General features: G+C 40.1%; 1 protein-coding gene across 1 annotated transcript in view; it reads right to left on the bottom strand.

The window, feature by feature from the left end:
• DHX36 (DEAH-box helicase 36) overlaps positions 1-26,496 on the bottom strand; it is a 50,249-nt gene that overhangs the window by 10,419 nt on the left and 13,334 nt on the right. Inside the window, exons 4-15 of the mRNA XM_036754935.1 lie at positions 24,151-24,189; positions 20,786-20,956; positions 16,630-16,709; positions 15,562-15,636; positions 15,239-15,405; positions 13,255-13,336; positions 11,297-11,437; positions 10,168-10,270; positions 5,795-5,882; positions 3,568-3,623; positions 1,848-1,912; positions 1,149-1,292 (exon numbers count right to left, since the gene is read on the bottom strand). Coding sequence (XP_036610830.1) covers positions 1,149-1,292; positions 1,848-1,912; positions 3,568-3,623; positions 5,795-5,882; positions 10,168-10,270; positions 11,297-11,437; positions 13,255-13,336; positions 15,239-15,405; positions 15,562-15,636; positions 16,630-16,709; positions 20,786-20,956; positions 24,151-24,189 — 1,211 coding nt within the window. The remainder of the gene's footprint in view (positions 1-1,148; positions 1,293-1,847; positions 1,913-3,567; positions 3,624-5,794; positions 5,883-10,167; positions 10,271-11,296; positions 11,438-13,254; positions 13,337-15,238; positions 15,406-15,561; positions 15,637-16,629; positions 16,710-20,785; positions 20,957-24,150; positions 24,190-26,496) is intronic.

Raw genomic sequence — 26,496 nt, forward strand, 5'->3', positions numbered from 1 at the left:
ACCCTGGCTGTCTCACTCCACAGGGATCAAATCTCCCCCTGCTCCACTGAGTTAAGTGTTGAAACCCATCAGCTTCCCTTCTTACATTTTAAAAGTATTAGACAATGACTTTTTCCATTTTGGTTCTGCATGAGCAACATAGTATTAAGGGGGAAAAGAAGAAAACTCAATTTATCTTCATGGGTCATCCTGGCAACTAATAATGGAAGATGAAAGCAAGTTTGTAAAAAAAACAATTAAGTCATATAATTTTCAGGGAATTAAGTTTATTATGCATACACAGACCATTATTAGAAGACCACTGAGATTGCAAAGATGGGTTTTTGAGGTATCATGCAGTATGAAGTCTGAGACCACTTACTATAGAGTTAATCAAATCGACACCAGCAAATCCTCTTCTCTATTTAATTCGGGGCCAGATCATTCTTGAGCTTACCCAAGAGATACAAATTAATTTCACAGGATATTCGTTTAAGTGTATGTTATAATCTGGGTGATACTGCTTTGCAGGCGTCATCTGGCTGTGAAGCCTGCATCACCACTTTCTCAGAAGAATTTACAATACAGAAAGCTCCAAAGGGCAATCAGTGGAAAGACTAATGGTAAGCATCAGTGGACTGACTCTGACCTCTGTGCAAGAAATGTAAATGATATTATGAAGGGCACAGATGGCTGGAAGAGAAGAGGGGCTAGCTGGTCATACAGCAACAATCAGAGAAACACGTGGCCGACTTATGGGGGACCTTCCAACCAGATGGGCAGCTATTCTATTAGAGATCAAGAGGAAACTTAGATAATTGGACATGTTGAGAAATCATGAAGGAGCTGTAACCAGCACTGGTGGAGAGAGACTCTATCTAGGAAAATCACAGATTCTTTAAAGAAATTACTAAAGAAAATAATGTTTTAATAAAATTTGGGAAATGATTAACCTCTTTAATCAAGGGGATAATTTCAAATAATTAGTTAAAACAACTTTCCCATGGGGGAAAAAAACAAAAACCTTTTGACAAGTTACAAGGGACTGAAACGTCATCACCCAAGGTTAAGAATCCAAATAATTCTTTGAGTGTCGACAAGCATGCAACGGGCCCTGCAAACAATACTAAAATACCAGCAAAAGGGCTCGTGATTGTGGCCCGCCTTACCTCCCGGCTCGGCCTTTCCTTTGCTTGGCGTTGGCCTTACTAACCCACTCTGCCGCCATCGTACTGATGTTATTCTGGGTGTCAAAGTGAGTTTCTTTTATTTTTCCTCCATCGATCACATGAACGACATCATCTATGGTGATACTGTTTGGAGGGGAAAGTGGAAAACACTAAAATCAATCCAATGTTCATTCAAAAAACAGATGCATACAGAAAAATGATTTCTCAGTGGCACTGGACCAAACTCATTTCCAGCAGCTTGGTGTCCCTCAGATGGTGTTGACAGCAGTGGCAGCAGAGTAAAGGGTTAACTACCAATGCCACAAGCCAGCACTGCTGTCATTCATGCCTGCTGACCACCACACTTTGGAGCTATCTATCATCTTCTTTGGGTGCAATGATGTGTGGGGTCCCCCATGTTATCACAGTTTAGTACCAACGTTGATAAGATGGCTGTTTCAGTGACTTCACCTCCAAGTGAGGGACGGCAGCAAACATTATCCCATACTAGATAAAGAGGACATGTCAGACCCCCAGCTCCTTTAGAGGAAAGGTTAAGAGTTTTTTTTTCCTCCCTTAAAATGCCTACTCAGAAATCATACCTAAATCTGATAAAATGTGGAGAAAAGATTAATAATGAAGCAAAACATTTTAAGGTAGTTCACAATTCATGCAAGGAAATATCTGGAACAACTTTACCTAGTTTCTGCAATGTTCGTAGCAATGACTATTTTCCGAACACCAGGAGGGGTCCTTTTAAATACCTATAAGAACACATCCATCAAAACTCCAAGAAGTACTTACTTAAAAACACAGTATTATTGCAACCAGCTGAAGATTTTTATGTTGTGTCTATGTTCAATATTTTCAGATGTCTTGCTTAAGGTGTTCTCTGATTGAATAGGTTTTTTTTTTTAAATGATTCTACAACTTCTCAACAGTACTGCAACAGCCACAGCCTTTTAAAGTAGGAAAGGGCCCCCAGGCTGCACTGTGGTCACCCAGTGTGTCAATGAAGGACACAGATCTCCAGGTTCTGAGTCTAGTGTTCCTTCTACCATCCAACATGGCCTCTTTGTGTTGTAAACACAAGAAATTAAACAAATGATGTGGCCTTTTCTTTAAGACAGGCCTAGGACCTCAGGAAGTACATCCCTGAACTTGACAAAACACCTCCTAACTCCATGGATTTGCCAAGAGGTTTGAACTCTCATTTCATTCAGATTATTTACCTTTCTTTGAGGCTGAGTCCAGATGCTCCCTTAACTGTATAACAATAATTTCTGTGACTCCCCCCTCTGGCTCCTGTTTTGTTGGGTGCTAGCAGTGGGACTTTAGAGACATCACCCCACTTTTTTAGGCCTCAGTTTTCCTCTCTGGCGATGGGAGCTGTACCAGATGATTTCTAAAGTCTCTTCCAGTTCAAAATCCCAGGAACAAATGACTAAAATGCCAGTAAGTCTTTTTTCCACTATGTTAGCCTGCCTCCTCAAGGAAGGGAGATACATATTTTCAATTAACAAGCATTTATTAAGTGCTTACTGTGTGCTAGGCACTCTAAGGATACAAGCAAAAGCAAAAATAACAAGTTGTCTGTGAGATAAATGTCAACTTTTGTTGTAAAATGGGCACCAAGTCCCATCAGATAGATTACCTCCGGCCGACCTCCAAGGATCCTACCCACAAAATATTCCACGTTCTCAAATGATCTCCCTCCTACCAGCCCTAGTACCTATTATCCCTATGAGATGCAAGAGCAGAACCTGTCAGGAAATGGGTCTGGGCCTAAGGAGAGCAATGTTTGGCTATTTCTCAGCAAAATTAAAATATATTGAGGGTACGCTGACTCGGCTGCTCTATCCTCATTTCTCCATCTTAGCCTTATAGACAAGTATGGAACTATCAAATTACGACAAGAATACACTGCTTCTGGAAGTATGAGAGCCACTGCAACTAGGAGACTCCTCGTATCCCATTGTGTCCAATTGGAGACACTTCAAGCACACAGCAGTGATAAATCAGGAGCCTTAGAAATTCCCTACCTCTAAGTCAATATTTATTTACCAAATTCATTGGCTACTTTAAACTCATGACTTCATACACCGAGATGCCACACAGTCTTATAATTCCAGAATGGATTAAATTTACATTTTCTTTCCTCAAATCTAGGGAATTCAAACCACGTAAGAGTGAGACCTGCAATTCTGACACTTGTCTTTAAGTCTAGCCTCAATGACAGATCAGCAGGCCTCCTCATGGCAGATTCTTCAGCTATTCCTGAAATGTGTGACACTGCGATCAATTCACAAAAATGAAGTTTGAAAACAAAATATGAAGTCAGACGACCTGACAAACTCTATGTGATCCATAAGATATTAAAGGTATAAGATACGGGCAATAAAGAAATGTGACAACATACCTGTGTCTGGTTAACGGTAGGCATCAATGAATGCAAAGGTATTATTATGAACCTATCTGAAAATTAAAGAAAAACAGTATACATTAGGAAAAATGCTCATACAGAAGTATGACTTGACACTTTTCAAAAGCAGTGCTATGGACTGAGGTACACAGTGATCTTGGTTTAACCCCGCTCCCCTCCCCCCATCCAAGTTTCAGAGACCAAGGGTATAATGACTACATTCTAGTTTTGTGGAATAATATAACATATCAGAAACAATACTTCTACTGTTCAAATAAAACCAACATATAAAGAATGAGGGTCTTCCCCACAATACATTTTAATGAAATACTGAAAGAAAAGGGATTTAAGCCAAGATTGAAGTATACAATTCTTAAAGGCTCCCATTTGCTGTACAAAAGTCACATCTGTCTAAGGAAGCACAATGACACACTAATTTTTTTTTTAAATAACTGAATAAAAACTTAAAACAATGAAAAATCTAAATGAAATTCTGAGTAACAAAAACATTAATATTTACATAGCATTTTCAGGTCAGCATTTTCTTATTTGAAAGTACAATTCTCAGGCCTCTGAATATGTCTACTATTTTAATCCTATGCTGACCAAATTAGGACACAAGGATGTATTCATATTATTTGTTAACAGTCATCGCCTGTAAAGACCTCTTAGGATAGATCAAATCCCATTACAGAGAGCTACATGGGAAAGTATTTTTAAAGTATAACCCAATTTTATACTGGTATTAAAAGAAACTATATACAACCCACGGAACAATATGGTCTGACAGATGGGCACCTCTCTAGTCTATGATGCCAAGTCTCTCTGGTTATTAGTAAGTGAGAAAACAGCACTCTAAACCTAAAAGACAGATCATGGCAGCACCTTTAACCTTTCTTCCACTAAACTTGCAAAATCTTGTGGTTTATTTGACTGGTGGCTATCTCCAGCCAATTTTTCTGATGAGGAAAGTAGAAGATACTGCTACCTTCATACAATGAGCTGTCCTTCCTATGCGCACAAGCCCAGTTAAGTGGAGAAGACCACTTCAACTATTAAGTACCCACAAATCAAAGGCCCTGAAATATCTGACTCTACTGCAAACGTGCAAGTGAATGAAAAAGTGTCTAAGAGGGCAAAGACACAGACAAAACTTCCAAGGAGTTGCAGCAATGCCATTAGTAACCCTAGCTCAAGGACACAAAAGGCCAGTGTCTCCCCTACCAAAGACGGTAGAACCACCAAAATGAAACTGGACACTCATCACTCTCCAGAGTTAATCACATCCCCTCCAAGGGCTCCTACAACCCTGAGGCAACGACTTCATGACAAAGGCTGAAAAGAGGCTGACATCATCCCTGAATGTTACTAAGACAGAATAATTGAGACACTGATGAAAAGTTGAAAGATGCCAATGGGAATGAAGATGATTGAAAAAAAAAACATGGGAAGTGAAGGCTATGTCCCTTTCTGTCTGTTTTAGATCTTGTAATCTAACTACAGAAAGGCAGACCTAATACAATGCTCGGACCTTTAGGCAGTCATACACACAGTGACTTCTAGAAAAAGTGGCAGAAGGAAAGCAAATGGGTACAAAGGAAGTCCTTAAGAAAATGCTTCCAAGGACACTCTCTAAAGAGGAAGCCACCACATCCCTGGGCCTCCTACATCTTTATGCTGATCATGAATGACCAAGCAAATTATCAAGGACCTTCTGCAAACCCTTTAGAAAAAAGAAGTAAGGTTTTAAGAAGATTTCTAAAGGAAAATAAAAGGCTAAAACAATAAATAGTTCTGGTGCTTTTCCTTATAGGTTTCCTCTAAGATTTAGTCCTGAAAAATACTATATTAAAGAATGACTAAATAATAAATCACTTGCAGCTTTTAGATTGGTCCAAGAAACAGGAATATTCTAGTTGGTATTAAGTGGCCACATAAAACAAAATGCTCTAAACTTTTGTTTAAAAACAAAGACCTACACCACTTTGACTTTGGCACGTGAGCCATCATATCACTTTTCCTGCAACAACCCTTTAAAAGCCTCAGAGCTGGCAGAGATATCGAACACATTCACTGCCCTTCCACCATGAAGGACAATCGTTTCATTCCATTCCATTCCATTCCCAGAAGTGGGAATTTTCCAACTGAGTTATGCCAACATGTTACTCACATGCTGTTCTCAGCAAGCACTAAGACAAATGAGAACCACACAAAAGCATAATACCTGATTTAAACATGACTTGGGACATCAAGAGATCGTGCAAAGTGCTGATGTTGTCCCAACCAGGGAGGAATACCAAGATCGCACCATCCTGCATACAAAGGGACAGAATGATTAGGAAAGGTACAAAACTCCAAATGACATGTTCAGATCATTACGTGTTCTCATGGCAATACAAGACCCTTATGGAAGCACCAACATACTACGACAGTAACAAGTCTAAAAATGTTTGCTTTGTTGAAACGTAAAATCTAACATTTAAACAACACCAAGTTTCTAGATAGATCCTCAGTGCTTTGCACAGTGCATGGCACATAGTAGGTGCTTAATGTTTACTGACTGTATGATGAGATCACAGCTTTAAAAAAAAAATCAGTTGGAATTTCTTTGTTCTCACTGGTCACTTTCCAGTCTCACAAAGAGAAGGGGCTGGACACTTCCTGAGCTCTCCTCCTACTGAAGTTCTAAGTGACCTAAGCTGCATTTCCACTCAAGAAGTGCTTCTGTCCCCATCCTCCAAGTGTCTTAGAGCGTCACACACAGGAGAACTTTCTGTCTGTTACATCCTCCCGGAAGGACTAACTCCAAACAACTCTCTGCAAGCTTGGGATTGCTTCTTTCTGAGCTTTCTTCCCCCTCAATCAATCACATCACGCTTCTTTTCCTCTTTGCTGGACTTTGGCTCAGGTTTTCCTTCAGATCAGCTCTTACTTTAGTAGACTAACACACTAGCAGGTGATGAAGCATAACTTTTCTAATCTACTCTCTCCACAAGTTCCTTCTAATGAGACAGAATTCAGTAACACCTGAAATCAAGCAATTAAAAATATTTCTCTAAATCTATGACTGTCTGGTAATGAATTTTCTCCCTCCTATAAATACACAAGTATTATTTCTAGAAATATGAATTTCCAAAACATAACTACGAAAGAAATTAAGAGCTGAAGCTGTAAAAAAGGGGCTGATAATGAAAGTTCTCTATACAGCTTTTATTAAGATATACAAAAAAGCCTAAAGGCTTGTGATTAGTAGGGAACCTAAAACCTATTTGCAAAACTCTCACTGTCTCATGGGAATCTAAAACACCATGCAATATGCACATGCTGGTCTACTATGTCCCCACACATATCTAAAACATTCAAATATTTTTTCATCAAAAAATTCCTTCTTTTTAAGCACTTAAAAAAATGATGTACATTATTACAACTGGTTCTAAACCATTTCTTTAAAGGAAAGAAGAGAAAAGTATTATTTGTCTTTTACAACTGGAGAAACAAAGTCAGTAAGAAGTGACTTAAAAGGACAAAGACAATGTTAAAATCAGGTCTAGCTCTTCAGGCTCCAGTCTCAAATCCACTGCCCCTTCTAGTCCACTTAACAGCCTTCCTGCAGAAAGGCAGTCAAAGCAACAAGAAGCACAGCACGTTTCTCATTTTCCCATCGCCTAGCCTCCTAATTTACTTGCTCCCCTTTTCCTATAATGCATCTGTCTCACAAAAAACAAAAACAAACAAAAAACGCGTATAAATTATAGTTGTGATAGCTAATTCCCTCTATAATCTTGCCACCTGAATATAATAAAATGGTTAACTGCAAACTTCAGTTGACTGAATTTTTCTCCCTGCCCACAAATTTAGGAAAAAAGGGCAAATGAAAAAGAAGATAAATAAAAGAGGTTCATTGAAGCATCTTAAAAAATACATCTAGTTCAGAGGGAAACACAGACAAGCAAGACAAATCTAAAAGTAACACTGAATTCTGTATGTTGTTATAAAAAGCAAGTCAGTTTCATGTAAATTTTTTTTTCTGTTTTACTTTGTATATGTAAATATTCTCCCTCCTTTCTTCTTCCTCTTCCCCCTCCCCCTTTGTTTGTATGTCTGTCTGTCAGTCAAAAGGGTACCTGGATAACACGATGAGCTATCAAGGATTTCTTTTAGAAACAAACAAAAAAACCATTGTCATTGGTGTACAATCAGCTCAACCCCCAAGGCCACACACATTGTATGACGGAAATCAATGAACAGCATATACAGAGTGGGTACTTCATAAGTATTTATGAAAACTAATACTGACCTCAGGGAGTAAAAAAAATTCTCAGAAATATTTAATTATGTTTGATACAGTTACTAAGGTAGTCGGGTATGTGTGTGTGTGTGGTATCTGCAGAGGGGGTGTGTGTGTGGGTGTGTGTGTGTGTGTGTGTGTGTGTGTGTGTGTGTGTGTGTGTGTGTGTGTGTGCATTGAAGTCCTACTCAGATGTTGTGATGAAGAACTGCTCCTGGATTCTCTGGCACGTCCCACACCAGCAGGAGAGGGGGCCAAGACAGGTCAACAGGATTTGCTATGAGTCTATCCTATAAAGGTCAGCCTTGGCTAGACGTGGAGAGGCTCACCACAGCAGTAGCCACAGCAGTGCAGGAAGGCTAAGGTGGAGAGTGGCTGCATTCTGTATAATAAAGGACATACAGAACACTAAAATCATAGATCTCAATGTTCACCAAACTCTTCCCCGCAAAGCATTTGCCTGGGAATTTCTTATTCATCCAACAAGAGGTTTGCACTAGATAATCTCTAAGGTACTTTCCAGCTCAGAATGTTCTATTATCAGCACTAACACAAAAGCTATTCTATAAAAAAGTTTCTCAGATAGATGAATCTTTATAGCAAATAAGGGAGCACATGACTCCCACTGCTGATGTCCTCTATTCTTCCTCACGCACACAATGTCCTTTTCTTTCCTTCTCCCTCCCTCACCCCCTCAGTTCATAGGATCAACTACATCCAAAGGCTCAATCCTGTAACCAAAAGTCATGCTGCTTAAAGCTGAAAGCCCACCCCACAACCCATCCCATCCTGGTTATCCTTCCAGACCAAAGCGCCCCTCCTTGGTCACTACTTTCCTTTGTATATAGTTTCTTCCTATTAGAATGTAAGGTCCTTGAGAGGTCCTTGTGTCAGCTTTTGTATTTGTAACCTTAATGTTTTGTACAACACAGGCACTTAAAAATGATTTTTCAACCATTCACTCAACATAAAATCTCACGAGAAATTTACCAAATTTTAAATACGCAATAATTTGGAAGGGACTGGTCTGAAGTGAACGACCTCTGAAGAGTTTGCTAAGCAAAAAAACATTCAAATAAGATCAGAAGGAAAAATTGCTTCAACCACTTAAGAAAAAAAGTTCAAGCTTCCTGGATCACAAACAAGCACTAAAAAATCTAACGTACAGACTCCCCTCACTAACTTGCTATTGCTTTCTGTCCGTCATGGTACAGAGGTTATCTGACATCATACAGTCTGCCAGCAGTAGGTCTTCCCAGGCAGGGACAGCTTCCGTCATGCCAGAACCATCAGCAGCAGGCCAGTCACTAAGTATGGTGTGGCCACACTCACTTGGCTGTTTATGAAGGCCTGGACAGGTACAACGTGTGCTGATGGCAGTAACCACCATTCTCTTCTCTCTGCACTGCTTCTGACTTGCAGGACTTTTCCACCCTCCCCTTCCTCCCGCTGGGGACTCTACCCCCAACCCCTTTTGAGCTACCTTTTACATGGTGTTTCTTCCACTAGAATGGAAGCTTGCTGAGGCCAGAGGCTGTCTTTTTTTTTTTTTTGGGTTGTGCCTATATTTCCAGTGTTTAACACAATGCCTGGCATACTGTGTGTACTGAAGAGATGCTTTATCTAAATCTCTTGAGATATTGAAATAATATGCTGATTAAAAGAAATATTTGTAGAAACTTTAGAGGGTGAAGAAAGAATAATCTTCATATGGCTACAATAACTGAAAACATGAAAAGGCAAGAGGATTCAGGCAAGATACGGGAGCCAGTACTGGCTCCAGAACACTGAAGTTAGAATATATGGCAGACTAATAAAAGTGTAGAAGGTTCTAAGTGCTATGAGTCACAATCACTATTACAGACTTTTTTTTTAAATGGGAAGATACCATGAGGGTCCTTTATTGGAAAACAAATATGTCAAACAAAATATACTGTTAACATATAAAATAATGATGATATGATTATAATATGATATTTCTTCATTAAAGTAGGTACCTATTGTAGACTATTAGTAAAAATTTTGGATAGCCTAGCTCTAATAACAGCATACTTGAAATCATTAATATTTCATCCCTAAAAGTATTCCGTAATTTATACTTTTTATTTATTTAAACTAGCCTTCTCATTCCAAAGCTTTTACTACTGACATTTTCAATTTTTAAGGAAACGTAACCTGGGATCAAAAATCACTTCCTCCAGTAGTTAGATGTATATTTAGAAACACTTCAAATCTAAGAGAAGGGCTTTCACAAGTACTTTATCAAACAGCAACAAAACTGAAATCAGACTACAAAAGAATAAACTCACCTCTTCTTCCAAAACAATGTGTCGGATAAGTGCAGCAACTAAATTCAGATCAACTTTCTCATCATCCATCATTTCTAAAACATCTATGGTATTTGCTGAATACCTATTAGTGTTTAAAAGAAAGTTAAATTGCTTAAAACACACAAAAGAACTCCTGCTACAATGACATTTTAAGGGCCACTGTCACAAAAGCAAAACTGATAATCAGAATAACTCAAGAGTATTGAGCAGAAAATAGGGGCTGCCTGGCTTAGTGGACAAAGAGCTCAGCTTGGAGTCAGCAAACCTAGACTCCAAACCCACCCCTGACACTCACTGTGTGATCACAGGCAAGCCTTGTGCCTCCTCTGTGCCTGAAGGAGAGATGGACAGCCTTTCCACACCAAGAATCCCCCTTGCCACCATCCCCAACCCATCTAGCACAGACCCTTTGTACATTAGTATCTGAGAAGCACAAGCGCAGCTTTGTCATTCTACAATTGGAGGAACACGGCATAATGCCATGACTGCAGGATCAGAGGTGTTCGGTCCAAATCACGGCTCCATACATCCCTTGCTACTTGTGAAAGCCTAGGTAAGTCCCAAAGAAATTTCTGAGGTCCGTTCCTTCCCACTAAAAACCAGGAGAAGAAGAGTATGAAAATGGCCATGGGGGACACTGCAGATAATCTACGGATGGGGGTAAAAATTCCATAAAGATCGGCAGAATGGCCTGGGGGGGCCTCAGTCCTCCCCTTAGCTTAGCCATCCCCTTCGGGCCTCCAGGCCACTGCATTCTTGTATCACCCTAAAGACTTCCTTAGGGTTCTTGAGTATTATGGAGAGCTGGAAATAAAAAAAAAAGCAGATCGATGTGCCCCACCAACCAACACGTCTGAGAGCAGTTCCATTAAGAACAGGCATGACTTCCTCTTATTTCCCTCACGGTGCCAGTCAGGGCTGCAGCTTCACATCAGGAACGGAGCAGCCAGGGCTCCAAACTCCCGAAAGGACTTATGGTGCAGAGGGCCAAATCGAGATGGGAACCGACTGAGGCAGGCATGGCTGCTGTCCCTGCCCAGTGATGGGGGCAGAACAACAACCATGTTTCCTCTGGGACTTGGTAAAATGACCAAGAAGTAAAACCCACCTTCCTCGCAACTGCCTTACATAGTCTGGCCAGCGTTCTTTATAAACTGCTTCCTTTTCTTCTTTTTCTGGTCTATTTATGTGACCTTGCATAAAACCCCTCTTAAACTGGGGTTTGCGATCTGTATTTTCCGGTGTATACCTAAAACAAACAAGAAATCTTAAATATTCAGGCTTTAAAATATTCTTTTCTGGTTCCCCCCACCTGCAGTCTTACTCTGAAGTGATCCTGGGCCATGTAAGTCCACACCAAAGGAGGAAAGCCTCAATTAGCTTGGTATAGAAGGCAGGGTCATGCACTTGGGTTCAAATCCCACTCCTGGCAGTTAATGTGAGAGGCGACCCTGGCCAAGTAATTTAACCTCTGTTGGCCTCATTTTCCTCATCTATTGCAGGGCAGGGGGAGGCCTGGATTCAATGGCCCTTTCTCTAGGTCCCAATCTATGATCCTATTGGTTGTATCACATAACCGGACTAAGTAACTACCAAGAGATCAGCCAAGGAAAAAGAATGCACTCAACATCAGTGAGGGCAGCATCCACACTGGCAAAACTACAAAGCTCTGAAAAGCTGAATTTAAAGTAGCAGCATAAAAGTCTGAGGTTTATACTCAAGATTTTAAGGTTCATATATAGGATGATTTCACAGAACTACTGAAATTACGTCACTATAATTTTTACTGATAGTCTAACTAAAAAATAAAAAACAAGCTATCATTTCCAAGCTCCCCAAGTGCTAATTTTGCATGCAAACATCGATACACTCATTAGACGCACACTTATGAGGTCTCTCAAGAGCTGGAAAGCTTTCACAATAACGAAGAAGTATTCCATTCAAAGCCAGCATCCTTCCCAGGTGAAAAGTTAAATGCTTAGCATACACTGTTAGATAGATGGTACCATCCCCCCTCCCATCCAATACTGACAATGCAAGAGTGTTAATATAATCTTTTATAAAACATCTGGTATTGTTTCCTTTAGTATCACCATCGCCACCTCTGACAGCTTAAGTAAAGAGGGCAGAGAATCGGGGTAATTTACTTTCTTTGGCTGGCAGGAGGAGAATCCAGGACACAAATCTCCTTCTGTGTACTGGTGATTAAGATGGGCTCTTAGCACTTATTCAACCAAGTGCCCTTGAAGCGTTTGGCCTTTGTTTCCTTGATTAAATTAGGGGTCTTTGATGACCTCCTTGCCTCAAAGGAAAGCCCAGTTTACATGGGTTTGAGTGACATGTTTGCGACATCAGAGGCTTTTGGACCACGTGGGTTTAAGTCTCATTTTTGTGAGGATTTGAGGTCACGTGGGTGAGTCGCATATGTGACTCACCTTTTGACCCTAAACCAGATATATAAAAGCAGAGGTTGGCTTTCTTTTTTTCAGAGCTCTGAGCCACAGCAGGAGTGGTGCGTGACTCTAGGCAAGCCACTGTTATGAGCTCCCTGGCTTTGAAGAAAACCCCAATGTTCAGACTTTGTTAAACTCTGGTAACTATGCATTGAGATTTGAATCAGACTAGATCTGTTGATGTTTGTAAGCTGTGTTTGCTCTGAAGTTCAAGGTGCTGGCTTTTTCTCCTGAACTAAGTGAATGATATTTGTATGCTGGATTAAAGTAAGATTGTTAACCCCTTAATGTTGCTTTCCTTAGTAAAGCAGATCAAAAGAACCTGGGCTTGCAGCATTCTGTGTGCTGGTTGTTGTTGGGTTTACACAGCCACCGTAGCTGCTAGCGAAACTGTTGACAAAACAGTCTGTCACTTGTTAAACTTTTCAAATAATCCTCCCCACAAGGCTCCTGCCACCTCTACTTGTAACGCAGGGTTTTTAATGAGAAGTATTGATGCCAACATTAAGAAGTTTTAATTTTTAACTAAGAACCTGGTCTAAAAAGAATGATCTTTATTTTAAGTAGTAAATCTGCTGCTACTTGGATCTCTTCCTTCTTGAAATCTACTCACCTTATCTTTTCAATCACATCTTCTAAAAGATATTCAGTAACAGGGAATGTAAAACCAGGTATGTGAATCATTGGACTATGATCTGTTTAGAAAAAAAAAACAAAACACATATTGACCTTTTAAAAACCCACAACATAAATGGGTTATATGAGGCCAACAAAATGGCAAACACAAACAGATGAAAGCATCTTCATCGCTTTCTCATGCCCCAAGGCACGTGTGACAGATTGAAGGAGCTCTCACTTCTATAGTGCTTCCTATGTGCGAGGCAGTGGGCTAAGTGCATTACAAATTGCATTTCACTAGATCTTCCCTCACAATGGCCCTAGAAAGGAGCTGCTGCTCCTATCCTAATTTTACAATTGAAGGAACTGAGGCAAACAGAAGTGCCCAAGGTCACATAGCTATCAAGTGCCTGTGGCTAGATCTGAACTCTGATCTTCCTAACTCTAGGCCCAGGGCTCTGTGAACTGTGGCACCACTCAGCTGCCTTTAAGAAGATCGATTTCAACCCAATTAACTCAACATCACTTTCCTGCTTCTGTAATGAAATAACCTTCACTGCAGTCCTCCAAACCATCCTGAAACATCAGAAGGTAAAGAATTTAGCATCTTGTTAGGCATTAGATAAAACATTGCTAAGTCCTATTAAGGTCATCTTATCATGTCACTTAAAGTAAAATATAAGATTGGGAAAATGACAACAACTAACAAAGACACTGAGTCCAGGAGCTACCAGCCGTTTCCAATCATGAGTCTCAGCATGAGAATATCAAATGCTATTATCCTCCATGATGGACAAAAGAGACATTCAGTTCAATGCTTTAGTGAAGAAGAATCCTGTCTGTGCGATGCCTCTTGCTCCTGAGCACATCCCAAACTTGGCCAGTGATACGGAAGAGCCAGCACAAGCACTAGCACTGGAAGAATCAATGAAACAAGTGCCCAGCCCCATGTGGGTGTGCTTCTGTATCCACTTATGGCACCTCAATTGGCCTGGATAGAGACAGGTGGGAGATGCAGCACATTCTTAACTACCTACAGATCAAGGCAAGGATGACATACAATTCATCATCGATTTGGTCATTTATGAAATGCCAGCTCTGTGCCCAGAACAGTGCCACAGGAGACACACACACACAATTCCTGCTCCCAAAGCTTAGTGCTGGGGCCTAGACCAGAGGCGCCTCTCCTCTCAGCTTCCACCTTTAGAGGAGTGGTCTATGAAGGCTTCCTCCATGATGCTCTTGGGTAGATGACTCGATGTAACAGGCTGAAGGAGAAGCCCTCGTCATGGCAGACAGACATTTCAGAAAGTTCTTGAGTAAACCTGTTCTAAATTTGAGGACTTGCATTTTCCCCAATTTTATTGTGGATCCTCTTCAACAACCATCTTGGTGTCTGCCACATGCCTATCTGAAAGGTTTAGCTTCCTTCCCAAGGCACTAAGAGACAGAACTAATCAAATACACATACATAACTATCTAAAGGCAGAAAAGGACTGAAGGGAAATTTCTGTTCCCTTGGGATGTCAGAAAAATTCTTCCAAAGTGAGGTGATAAGAGCACATAACAAAAATCCAATTCAGACATGGGTTCAATGATCTAAAAATCCTTTTCACATTTCCCGCCCAACATTCTGTTAGAAGTTTTTAAATGGCCTTTTATTCATTATCAATAGCAAATTTTGAAACTTTGTATCCTAGGATGTTTAAATGAGAAAATGCTTTTCTTTCTACTTATACACTCATATAAATCTCATCCTTGAAAAGTTAGTACTTTTGGAAGTAAACCAGCTTAAAAAAACAATCACACTGTTGTTGGGGTGTGTGTGTGTGTGTGTGTGTGTGTGTGTGTGTGTGTATAAAATAAAACATTTAATCAAATTTTTTGTCAGTAAAAAACTAAGAAATTTCAGTATTGAAAATAGCCTTTAAACATTTTAAACCCTTTCCACAGAAATAAATTGGAAATATCACACCCACCAAAATATTCCGAAAACTTCTCAGCATTCAAAGTTGCACTCATCAGAATTACTTTCAGGTCAGGTCGAAAGGTTAGGAGATCTTTAATAACAGTCATTAAAACATCTGACTGCAGATTCCTTTCATGGATTTCATCAAGTACAATGTGACTAACACTGGATAATTGCCTAAAACAGAAGTGCACAGTGTATAACTCATCTTCCACAGAACATTTCACAACAACAAAGGCACTAATTAAGTGCAGTCATTAGCACTGCCCGATTCAGTAATTAAGTCTTTGAGAAACAACAGTCACTGCTCAGCCTCAAGAGAAACATACTTACGGATCTGACTGGAGCCACTGAAGGATGATCCCTGTTGTACAGTACAAAATGGAACCTTGTTTCCTTGGCAGCCGGCTGGGAATGGGAGAAAGGGCGATGCATTAAACATCTTGAACTCTCTCTTCAACCTGTACTAGGTACATGGTGGCTAAGCAACAGACTGTATAAGTGTCAGAATATTTCTATGGCAGAACTAACTCTCCAAATACAATTTTTGTGAGGCATGAGAACTCTCTCAAAGAGACAAATAGATTATTTAGAGCTACATCCACACCTATCAAGTACCTGAACTATCTTGTTAATTCTGGCTATGTGCACTGTTCAAAATCAAAACAACCCCTTTCTTTCAGAAGTGAAAAGTTTCTCTCTTATTCCTTCTCTATTAACCAAAGTGAACACAACCATTTTAAGGTCAAAATTCTTCCTAAGAAACATGAAACAACACACCAAAAAAATTATCATTGGTGCATAGCTTATTAACTAAAGAATGTCAATGAAAAAAGGTTCACTCTCAAGGTATACAAATTAACTGGGGCTAAGTGGCTACATGGTGACAGTGTCACTTTTCCAAAAGGGTGCCAATACTCAAGGAGAACAACTCCATGTCAATTGAGACCAATCTTAACATGAAGTAATTTCAGAGTCTGGCACAAGGTCACCTGGGCTTTCATAATATCTGAGACTCCCAAATAGGAAAGGACTGAAAAAGGACTTTAGGAACTGGATTAAATGAGGGGACAGTGTGGCAAACTGAAAGGCAAGCCTATACTTTCTGGGAAAACAAGCTGTCTGGATCCAGTGTTGCTTCCAAGAACTGGAAAGCCTGCTCCCAGGAAGCAGAGGCTGGCACGGAAACATGAGCTGGGCAAGGGACAAAGTACAGAATCACTGCTCAGGGGTGTGCTGAGGAAGCCCCAAAGCCCCAAAGCATTCTGAGGTTTGTGGGCCAGTTGGGTTCAGCCTTCCACTGTGCCTTCCCACTCCATCACTCCCCTGCCCAGAGATTATCTATTGGAAGGTGCTTCCTGTGTGCTCAGTGTCATAAGTACAGTCTTAAGGACCCTTTACCTCTGGAGGCGGATCTGGTACCCCGTACTGTGGCCACTGCCACACGGCTCAGCTCTCTCTGCAGCTACCCTTTCTGCAACCTTAAATCCAAACATAAATGTTAGTGACACACAGTGACATGCAGAGAGATGTCAATGAGGACTTGGGACCTCGTGGAAAAGTACACATATTTGAGTCAGACTTCCAGATGGAGCTGATTTTTTTAAAAAAGTTCTCAAAAATTCACAAAAGCTATCACTGACACTTCCCATTACAAATCAACGTAGCTGATGTCAATGGGCATTAGTATGGGGTGAATATAAGTATCACAGGCCAAAAAGTTAATTTTTATTAAAAATCTAAACATGCCTATGATCTGATTTCTAAAGTCTGGGAAAAAAAAATTATCCCCTTGGTCTACAAACCCAAGCTAATTTGCAGAATATAGGGTTGATAAGTAACCCCAATGTAAAGCCAAAAACAAATATCAGGGTGAAAAACATATTTACCTAGAGAAAGGGCTCTTGCGCACATCAAGTCATCATGATAGCTTCATGGATTTGATGAAGAATGAAACTCAAATTTCAATAGATATGCTGCAATTTGTTTAAAAAATATAAGTTTTTGTTGTGAATGGTGCTCTATTTTTAAAATTATAGATATACACACATATGTATGTACATATGTGTATAAAATGGGCGTGTGAAAGAAGAACATAAAATCCGGTAAGACCTGTAAGTCTGAGCTTTTTAAAAGAATATTGTGACATCTATATTTCAATATAACTCATGTCCTTTTTAACCCTATGGCTTTTATTTTATGGATTTAAAAACATAATTCCAAGGAGGGGGCTAGGGACTGCCCCTGGAAGAAGTCCTGCTTTCAAAGATGTGTCCTGCTCCCATGTGGAGACCTGTAGACTGTCAGCTTACAGAGTGACCAGAGTGATCAGTCTGAAAAAGGAAAAGTCCTTTCTCCAGGGCTAACATGGCAGTCAGCCTTATGTCAGTGCATTGGTAACTAAGGTGGGACTTTCTTACTGTTTTAGAATGCTAAATTAAGTGTCTTTGAGTCTTACTAGGTGCAAAGCCCCAGGCCCAAAACCCTAATTACTAGGTGCTAAGCCTATGTGGGAGAGAAGCCCTCAGGGTCCTAAGGGGAGTTGCTAAGAACAGAGCCAATAGTAGGCACCTAAGTTCTGGTCACTCAGATGATGTCCACAGACTGTATAAAAAGAGAGAACAGAGCTATTTGCTGGGGGCTCTCACTCTTGGAGAAGTGTTGATGTGGAGACTCTGGGCAGCTGTAGTTAAGAGCCCTCCAGCTTGTGAACCCAGATGCTGATGCCTTCTTTGTAACTATGAATTGTATTTGGTCTGTTTATAATGTATCTTCGTAACTTGTTTGTATTTCCTCTGAAGTTCAGAGAGCTAGCTTTTTCCCCTGAACTAAGTGAATGGTATTTGTACGTTGGATTGAAATAAGATTGTTAACCCCTTAATGTTGCTTTCCTTAGTAAAGCAGATTAAAAGAACTTGTGCTGGCAGCATTCTTGTTGTTGGGCTTGTGTTGGTCTTTCACCCCCACAGCAGCTGCTACCCAAATTGTTGCAATAGTCAGGTAAGCAGACCTTTCCCCATTGGCTCTCTAATGGAAATTAAGTGAGAGAAGGCAAGTAAAACCTTGACTGCCCAGAGCATGAGGAATGAGTTGTTCTAGAAAGGCACATTATCAGGCTAGCCAAGGACTTACCTTTTTCAGTTGTTAAGACTGACTTTTTAGCAATTTTCAAAAAAAAAAACAAAAAAACTCTTCTTTTTCTTGATGACTATCATTCATAATCAAGAACAGTGCTAGATTTGGAAGATTTTACTAGGGCCTACTGAGGAAGACAGGAATATGAGTCACTATGCAAAATGGACCCACACTGCTGTGATTTGAGAGTTCTTTTATGTTCCTTTTATAGTTTTTCTGCTTCCTCTTCTTACTCTAAAATTTACATTCTTGTCATTCAAATTTGCATGCAAGCCTGTTAACAGCCCCTCTTTCCTCTTGGGCACCAGATACCCAAGTTGGATATGACTAATAATTGGGACTTGGGATTTCAACTTGTTTCCTCATTCTCAGCTGTGCTGTGAATAGGTGAAATTAGCAGATGGCCAAGTAAAATAATTATACATACTGTACAGGAAAGGCTTGACTGCACGCTGACCTTAGTATCAGCAGCAAAAATGAAGGCACTAAGATGTCCCAATTGAATAGAAGGAGTTGGGGTTTAAAACTTCAAAGCCACTGACCAGGCAAGTTTCTGAGAAAGGGCACCCAAGACACACATGGGCAATCTATTCCTGTCCCCCTCCTTTTGCTACTCCACATGTCACTGATCTGCTCAGGCATGATAACCTCACAAAGGCCTGAATGTCACCTTGGCCACAGTTCTCTTTCATCACTTTATGGAAGGAAGATTGCAAATGCAAGATTTTGTTTTTTGTTGTTTTAAGCAGCATAAATCTAACTATATTAATGAGAGGAAATGATTAGTTTCTCATCATTTTGCTTCTAGACTTTATTTCCAAGTGTGAAGTACAGCATTCCCAATTTTTGCTACAAACACACCTTAGAGTGGATTGCCCCCAAAACAAATCTAGCAGACATGTTTGGAGTCAGAGGGCACATTGTAATCTGGGTCCTGCCCTTCATTAGCTGGATGCCCTCATATATGTCACTTAGCATCTCTAGTTACTAGCTCTGCAATTTGATCATTAGGTGGACAAGATGGCCTCTATGGTTCTTTTCAACAAAAAAAAAATGCTACAAGTCCATAATCAATTATGGAAATACCTTTAAAGCAAAAATACAGAATTATAAACTGAAGAAAAGAAAAAAAATCCTAAAATCTTTTTAAAAAAAGGCACAATTGCACATATTATACACACTGATGATATAAGATATCCTTTTAAGCTCCACATTCTATAACCCTATAAGTAGGTCCCAATGTAGTATCTAAAGTACTTATGGTACTTAAAAAAAAATACATCCCAACTATAAGTAAACTGACCCAAAACTAAGAGCAGTAAGTTAATAATATTAATGTCAGCATTCTCTCATTTATAAAGGCTCTTGGAAAATGACTTTTAAAAGAAGCTTTTTTAAAAGAGATTTCTTGTTAAGTTTGATAGGATATTTTTTTCAAAAGCACCAAAAAATGTTCTACTGATCTTTGAGATATCTTCAAGTATCTGAAGGGCTATCATGTGGACAAGGGTTTAGACATGGGCAGAGAAGGGCAACAGGTAGAATTTGCAAGGAGGCAAACACAGGCTCAATGTCCAAAGGGAAGGAGAGCAGGGCTCTTCTCCCTGGAGGGCTTCCAGGAGAGGGCAAACGAATATTTGCATAGTGTGCTGCAGCAGAAATTCTTTTTTAGGTACAGTTGCTGAGTATAAGTCAGAATGTAAAATTCTGGGATTCTAAGCTCTATTTGTCCAACATCACCTTTTCTCGCAGCTAGATTGTGTTTCTAAGCTCTACTTGTCCAACATCACCCTTTCTCACAGCTAGATTGTGTGCTTGTCAGTGAACTATCAAATGAGTACAAAGCAATATCAACTGAATGGAGCACTAGCAAATGGCAGAGGCTGCTTGGAGTTTATTGTGGATTTCATAAAATGTATTGTAGTAGGTACATCATAACTTTAATAACACATAACCTGTTATTTGTTTATAAATAAAAGATTTATCTTTTATTCAAAAATGTTAAAGCAGAGTGATTTTCTGTGGTCTTTATAAATTCAATTTTCACCACCAAATGCCTAGTACCTGCTTGGTTTTTGTGGCAACAAAATTGAAAGATGAAGGTCAAATTCTTAGGAAGCTCTCTGGGGTGTGGGGGAAGTGGGAGGGCTCCAGACCTGTGACTTCATCTCTAGAACTTTGAAGATTAGTGTCTGTTCCACAGGGGATGGATCTGCCTGGGGCACTGAGAGTTTGAGTGCCTTGCCAGGGTCACTTGCACCAAGGTCATTATGACTCCAAAGCTGGCTCTCTGCCTGGTACACCACACAGTCTCTTCCAGAATTACCCTAACCTCACCATCAGTTAGTGTTTTGGGAGACTTTTTCACAAGGTGAAGAGAAGGATCTTGCTGTAAGATATTTAAAAATGTGACATTACTTACCGAAATTGCACTGATTCTTCTGGGCTGCGTACACACTATCCGACAGGCGGATCCTTTTCCTCTTTCAATATAGTCATCTAGAATGAACTGAGTAACTTGGGTGGTTTTCCCACAACCAGTCTCGCCACTTATGACAGTAACCTGATTGTTATTTATCAAATTTACCAATTCCTATTTGAAACAGAGGAAGGAAAAAAGAGAAAACAGTAAGTACAGACCTCTGCTCTATGAGGGAGAGCACAATCCAGCAGTTAAAATATCATTATCTATTGAAGCTAATGTAATTTCAGAAGAACTATTAGTGCAGAAACAGTGAACTGCTTCCATTCTCTCAAGATGATTTCTCCAGTCACCTCCAGACCAACAGAGGGTGCACAATCAGAGCAGTTTTGTGCTCCCGTATGGGGCTCCTAAGGCAGCTCCTGGGGCTCTCATTCAGACACTGACTCAGTGAAGAAGCATTTTGCGAGCACCTGTTCTGTGTCTTCACTGGGGAAGTCATCTCCCGAGACAGAAGCAGCCAATTAAAAAGGAAGTTGGCTAACAGAAGTCAGGCAGGCTGACTGTAGTAAGAAGTGATGCTGCAAGTGATGAGATCAAAGAAAACCCAGACTAAGAAAACTTGAGCATCAAAAGCCAAAATGGCACAGGACCCTTCATGTAGGAGAAGGCAGCCTTGGAGATCAGTGAATCACAGTGAAGTACAATAATAATGCTCATTTCAAGAAAAGCTTAAGTATGTTTAGTGGCTTCCTATTAAGAAAGATTTCCACAAAGAACAGTTAAAATTTTTTTAAAAATGCTAAGGACACTTTACCTGGGAAATTTACTTAATAAACTGGCACTGCTGCGCAAAGTAAGCTGGAACAGACCACTGAAGTTCACAAGACTACTGTTTATATGCCAAATTTTCCACCCTTTTAAAAACCAATTCTTCAAAGTCAAATAAAGGCACATCTCTCAAATAGGGCAGTATGTGTGAATTGTTTTTTCTAAAGCCTTAAGATTAGATTTCATAATTATAGAATAAAAATCATTATAGGAGAAAAGCACAACTCATTTGTAAATAACCTATTCCTTTTTGTCCCATTCTAAACTGTTAACTACTCTTAACAAAGTTCCTGTTGGCAAAAAGCAGGTCACAGCCTAACCCCTCCAGAAAGTCCACAACAATATTAGCTCCTCGGGTAGTTACAGACTTTCTGGGAGATTTACATTAGTTAGGGAGATAGACAAGTTAAAAAGGACTTCAGCAATGTCTGTTCACTATGTAAAACAGGGCCATCCAACCGTAGGTTTTTATCGAAACAACAGACAACATATTTTGATTTGCCATTTCAGTGAGAGCTCTGCAGTAGCTCGGCTTTGTTTACTACAGCATTTATGTAAATTTCTATACTTGTAGGTGGGCCACATAAATCACACTGAGGACTGCAGGCCGCATTTGGACAGCCCTGATGTAAAATACATGAAAAAGTGAAGGCCTTAGCAGCCTTCTCATCCCTAGGCAGGCAGGCAGGACCAGCCAGAAGAATTGCTTATTTAGGCTCATGTTAGTCCTTGGGAGATAAAAAAGTATCAGGATCTGAGGTAGGGAGAACTGAAAGTTTGATTAACAACCAAAAGAAGGAAGGATATTTAGAAAACCAGAACCACTGTTTGATCCCCTAAAATAAATGAGTGTGTCTACATATTTATGTAAGCCTCTACCTGTATATGTCTCCCTTAAAAATTTTAATAAAGGGAAGGGAACCAGCCTTCACATAGCACCTACTAAGTGCTAGGCACTGTGCTACAAAGCTCTCTGCAGGCATTACCTCATTTGATCCTCACAGCAACCCTGCGGTTAGTGATCTTATTAACCTCGTGATTATTTTCTTGGTTATTGTTCAATCACGTCCAACTCTTTGTGACTCCATTTGGGGTTTTCTTGGCAGACACTTGAGCAGTTTGCCATTTCCTTCTCCAGCTCATCTCACAGACGAGGAAACTGACACAGAGTTAAGTGACTTGCCCAGGGTCATACAGTTAGAAAGTTTCTGAGGCCAATATTGAACTCAGGTACAGGCCAAGTGTTCTATCCACTGTGCCACCTAGCTACCTTGACTATTTTCTTTAGGGTTATGTTTGTGGCAAAGGAAAAAAAGAGGACCTGTGCACAAACACACAAGGATGCAGGCAGGCTCCAAAATCAGGGAGCCTCCTGGAAAATAGGATACTGGCTGCTACTTCCCAGGGTCTGGGAGAGGGCCTCCAAGCCCCAGGACACTTCCTGAAAGCTGGAAAATGCTGCAATCTGCATAGCTTCTATTAACTCCTTTGACTTCCTGCTCATCTTACTCCCAGAGCGGCCGCACATGGTGGGGGTTTGTGTGCTGGAGCCTTCTAAACACTATCTGACTTCCTGGCCCTGGGATTCTGCTCCAAGTGACAGCTATTTGTCAGTATTTTGAAACATTTGTGAAGGAAAAGGCTGATGGCACAGGGACGAGTGCTCTGTTTTTCTAAATGTCCAACTATTTCATTATTCATGGGAAAGGGAAAATGTTTTGACACATCATTTTTTCCAGATAATACTGTGTTTTCATTACTTGTTTTCAAGTGCTAACTGCCCCACTTCTTTAATGGGTTCTGCGCTGTCTGTGTTCAACCGTCATGTCAGCTGTCTCCAAATGAAAAGTTTACACTCTTTGTTCAAAATCAATCAATCTATCTAGTGTCACCTGTAATGCTGAAAACCAGTGTACCTACCTCGCTGATTTAAAGCAGTATGGTGAAATCGATCCATTCAATACTGGTAAACACTTGTATACATGCAATACTAAAGCACAGTAAATGTTCTGATTGTATTTTAAAATAAGTGTAGTTCAAATTGGAGAGGGAGAAAGACAGGGGGAGAGGGAGGAGGGGCACAGGGAAGGAGGGAGGGAGGAAGACAAGGAAGCAGGGAAGGAGGGAAGAAGGGAGGGAGGGAGGGAAGGAGAGAGAGGGAGGGAGAGGAAGAAAGAGAGGCTGACTCAACATTATTGATCTGGAATCCTCCATAGTTCACAATTAATTGTTGAGCTCTAATACAACTGACCATTTTAGATGAAATATTTTGTTGTTTTATAACAATGTCAGTTGTTAAGCCTTAACGTCTAGGATAAAACAAGAATTGTACATGGACTTCAATGCAAATTCAACAACTGTATTTGGAGCTAAATTATTCTAACAAATACATTTATTTAATGAAAAAGAATCCTATTTCCCTAGAAATCTTATTAGCAAAAGGCTCTCTAATCTCATATCAATTCTTGTTGATCATTTTGTGTCATTTTTTTAAAAAAAGACTTTGTAAATTAAATGTGTAGTAAATAATTTACCTTTTGCATTCCATATGAGGGCAGCTTCTCACGGAAATGCTGAAATGAAAACAGAACAAATGTAGCTTAAAAAATACAACCAAAGTAACCTAAATATAGCATGAAAAAAGCCAGCTGGAATACACAGGAAAATTTAAGAAACAGCGCTTTTGTAATAACAGGTTAAGTCTCACAAAGTAATCCTTAACGTAAGAAGCAGTCTCATCAACACAAATGATAGTAACACCAGTACACGAGGGTAAGACAAAACTCCTCAGGGTTAATGGTATTTAACTCGCCTTTAATACCACCCCCACAGTCCCCAGTTAGTACACTCCTAAATAAACTATAGCAGAAGGGAAAGAACCTGGGATCTGAAAGCAGAGGGTCTGCAGGTGGGAACCTCCAATCTGCCTTGGTGACCTGGCGCAAGTCCCTCAATCTCTCTGGGCCATTTTCTTAACTGTTAAATGAGGCAGTTGGATTAGAAGAGCTTAAAGGCCCTCTCTAGATCAAAACTGCCGACCTGTAACATTTTATATTCAATTATCTTCCACTTTCCTCAATTATGGTTAGATTTTTCAAAAGCACATATATGTGCATGCATACATACGTACGCATATTCACTTCTTCGGCTATTTTTAACAATTCTAATACACAGAGATATAACTATAACTATATGCATATCCTATCTATATGTAGTTTAAAATACAGCTATATATAAATGTATACCTGCAAGTCTACATGCATATATGCAGAGGTTCTGTCTAATTAGAGTACTGAGCTGGCCTCACCCTAGCACTTAGTAGTTATGAGCCTCTGGGCAAAGCCTGTACCTCTCTGGGCCTCCGTTTCCCCATCTGTAAAATGAATATGCTAAACCTGATGATCTCTAAGGGCCCCTTCATCTAATATTCTGTGATCTGATGAATTTTGCTATTTTGATCAACAGGATAAAACAAAAGTCAATCTCTTTCATGTTGTTTCCTCACTATTTTGAGTATTCTTCCAAAGCTATGTTTCTTACTAACAGGGATGGCTTCAGAACAGTCAGAGTCCTCTTCCCTTGGAAGCCCCAGGGTGACACAGGTTGTATTTCTGCCACCAGTGCCTGCAGTAGACAAAGGATCTGAGCATTGCTCTCTGAATGTCTGAGTCACAACTTGAAACAAAAGAATGAGGGAGTCCTAACTAGAGATGGAGTACCCCTAACAAGGGCTGCTAAGAACATATTTGCCTTATTGTGAGAACTGACTCAAGAGAAAGAGGAGGGATGGCCAATTTCCAGTCTATACATCACAATAAATAGTCGGTGTTATAAGGAACAGCTGCAATGTAGGAACAACCACCTAGCCCCTCTGAGCCATTCATAAGATACAAAACCTAAGAAAGGAGTAAATAACCACCCCCGCCCTCGCCGACCCCCAGGCCTGGCCCCATAGATCAATACATAAATATACCAAGTTGGGTAACAAACAAGATGAACTAGAGTGCCTAATGCAATCACAAATTCAACCTCATGGGAATCAAGATGTGGGAGGATAAAAGCTGTGCCTTAACAATGACTGAAGAGACAGATTCTGTAAAACGGAGGGGAGAGAATCATTATATACATAAAATTGTGTGAAGAAATATGGCAGCCAGAAGAGAGGAACATGGCGGAGAGCAGGGAGTGAAGCAATGTTATCACTGAAGACCGGACCTAAATAAAGAGAAAGCAGAGAGCACGTCAGAGGCAAGCAATGGCACCAAAGGGCCAACGACCTGCCTGCCATCGGCTCTTCTGAAGCTCTTTCTGCCAAAAGTGCAGCAAGCCCATGATTCTCACTTGGTAATTTCATTCTTCAAAAGGTAGAGGAATCAACAAAGGAAAGTCTATCTTGGATCCAATCCTCAAGAATGAGAAACATGTACTGGAGGAGAAATAAATGGCAGGAGCCTTGGCAAAGACTGCATACTCCATCTTGGAATTTCTGATAAGGAGGGAAAGGGAAGCTAAGAATAGTGTCACATACACCTCAGATTTTGTAAAAAAAGATTACAAAGAGTCCAGAGGAAAAGATGCATGAGAACCTACAGACTAAATCTAAATCAGTCCAGAAAGAATAGAATGAAATTCTTGATCCAAAGAAAAACAATTTTGGGGACAGCTAGGTGGCGCAGTGAATACAGCACTGGCCCTGGTGTCAGGAGGACCTGAGTTCAAATCTGGCCTCATACACTTGACACACTTACTAGCTGTGTGACCTTGGGCAAGTCACTTAACCCCAATTTCTCTGCCTTCCCCCCTCAAAAAAAATGTATATATATATATATATATATATATATATATATATATATATATATATATATATATATAAAGAAAAA

The sequence above is a fragment of the Trichosurus vulpecula genome, chromosome 4 (assembly GCF_011100635.1).
Source record: "Trichosurus vulpecula isolate mTriVul1 chromosome 4, mTriVul1.pri, whole genome shotgun sequence".
Taxonomy (NCBI): domain Eukaryota; kingdom Metazoa; phylum Chordata; class Mammalia; order Diprotodontia; family Phalangeridae; genus Trichosurus; species Trichosurus vulpecula.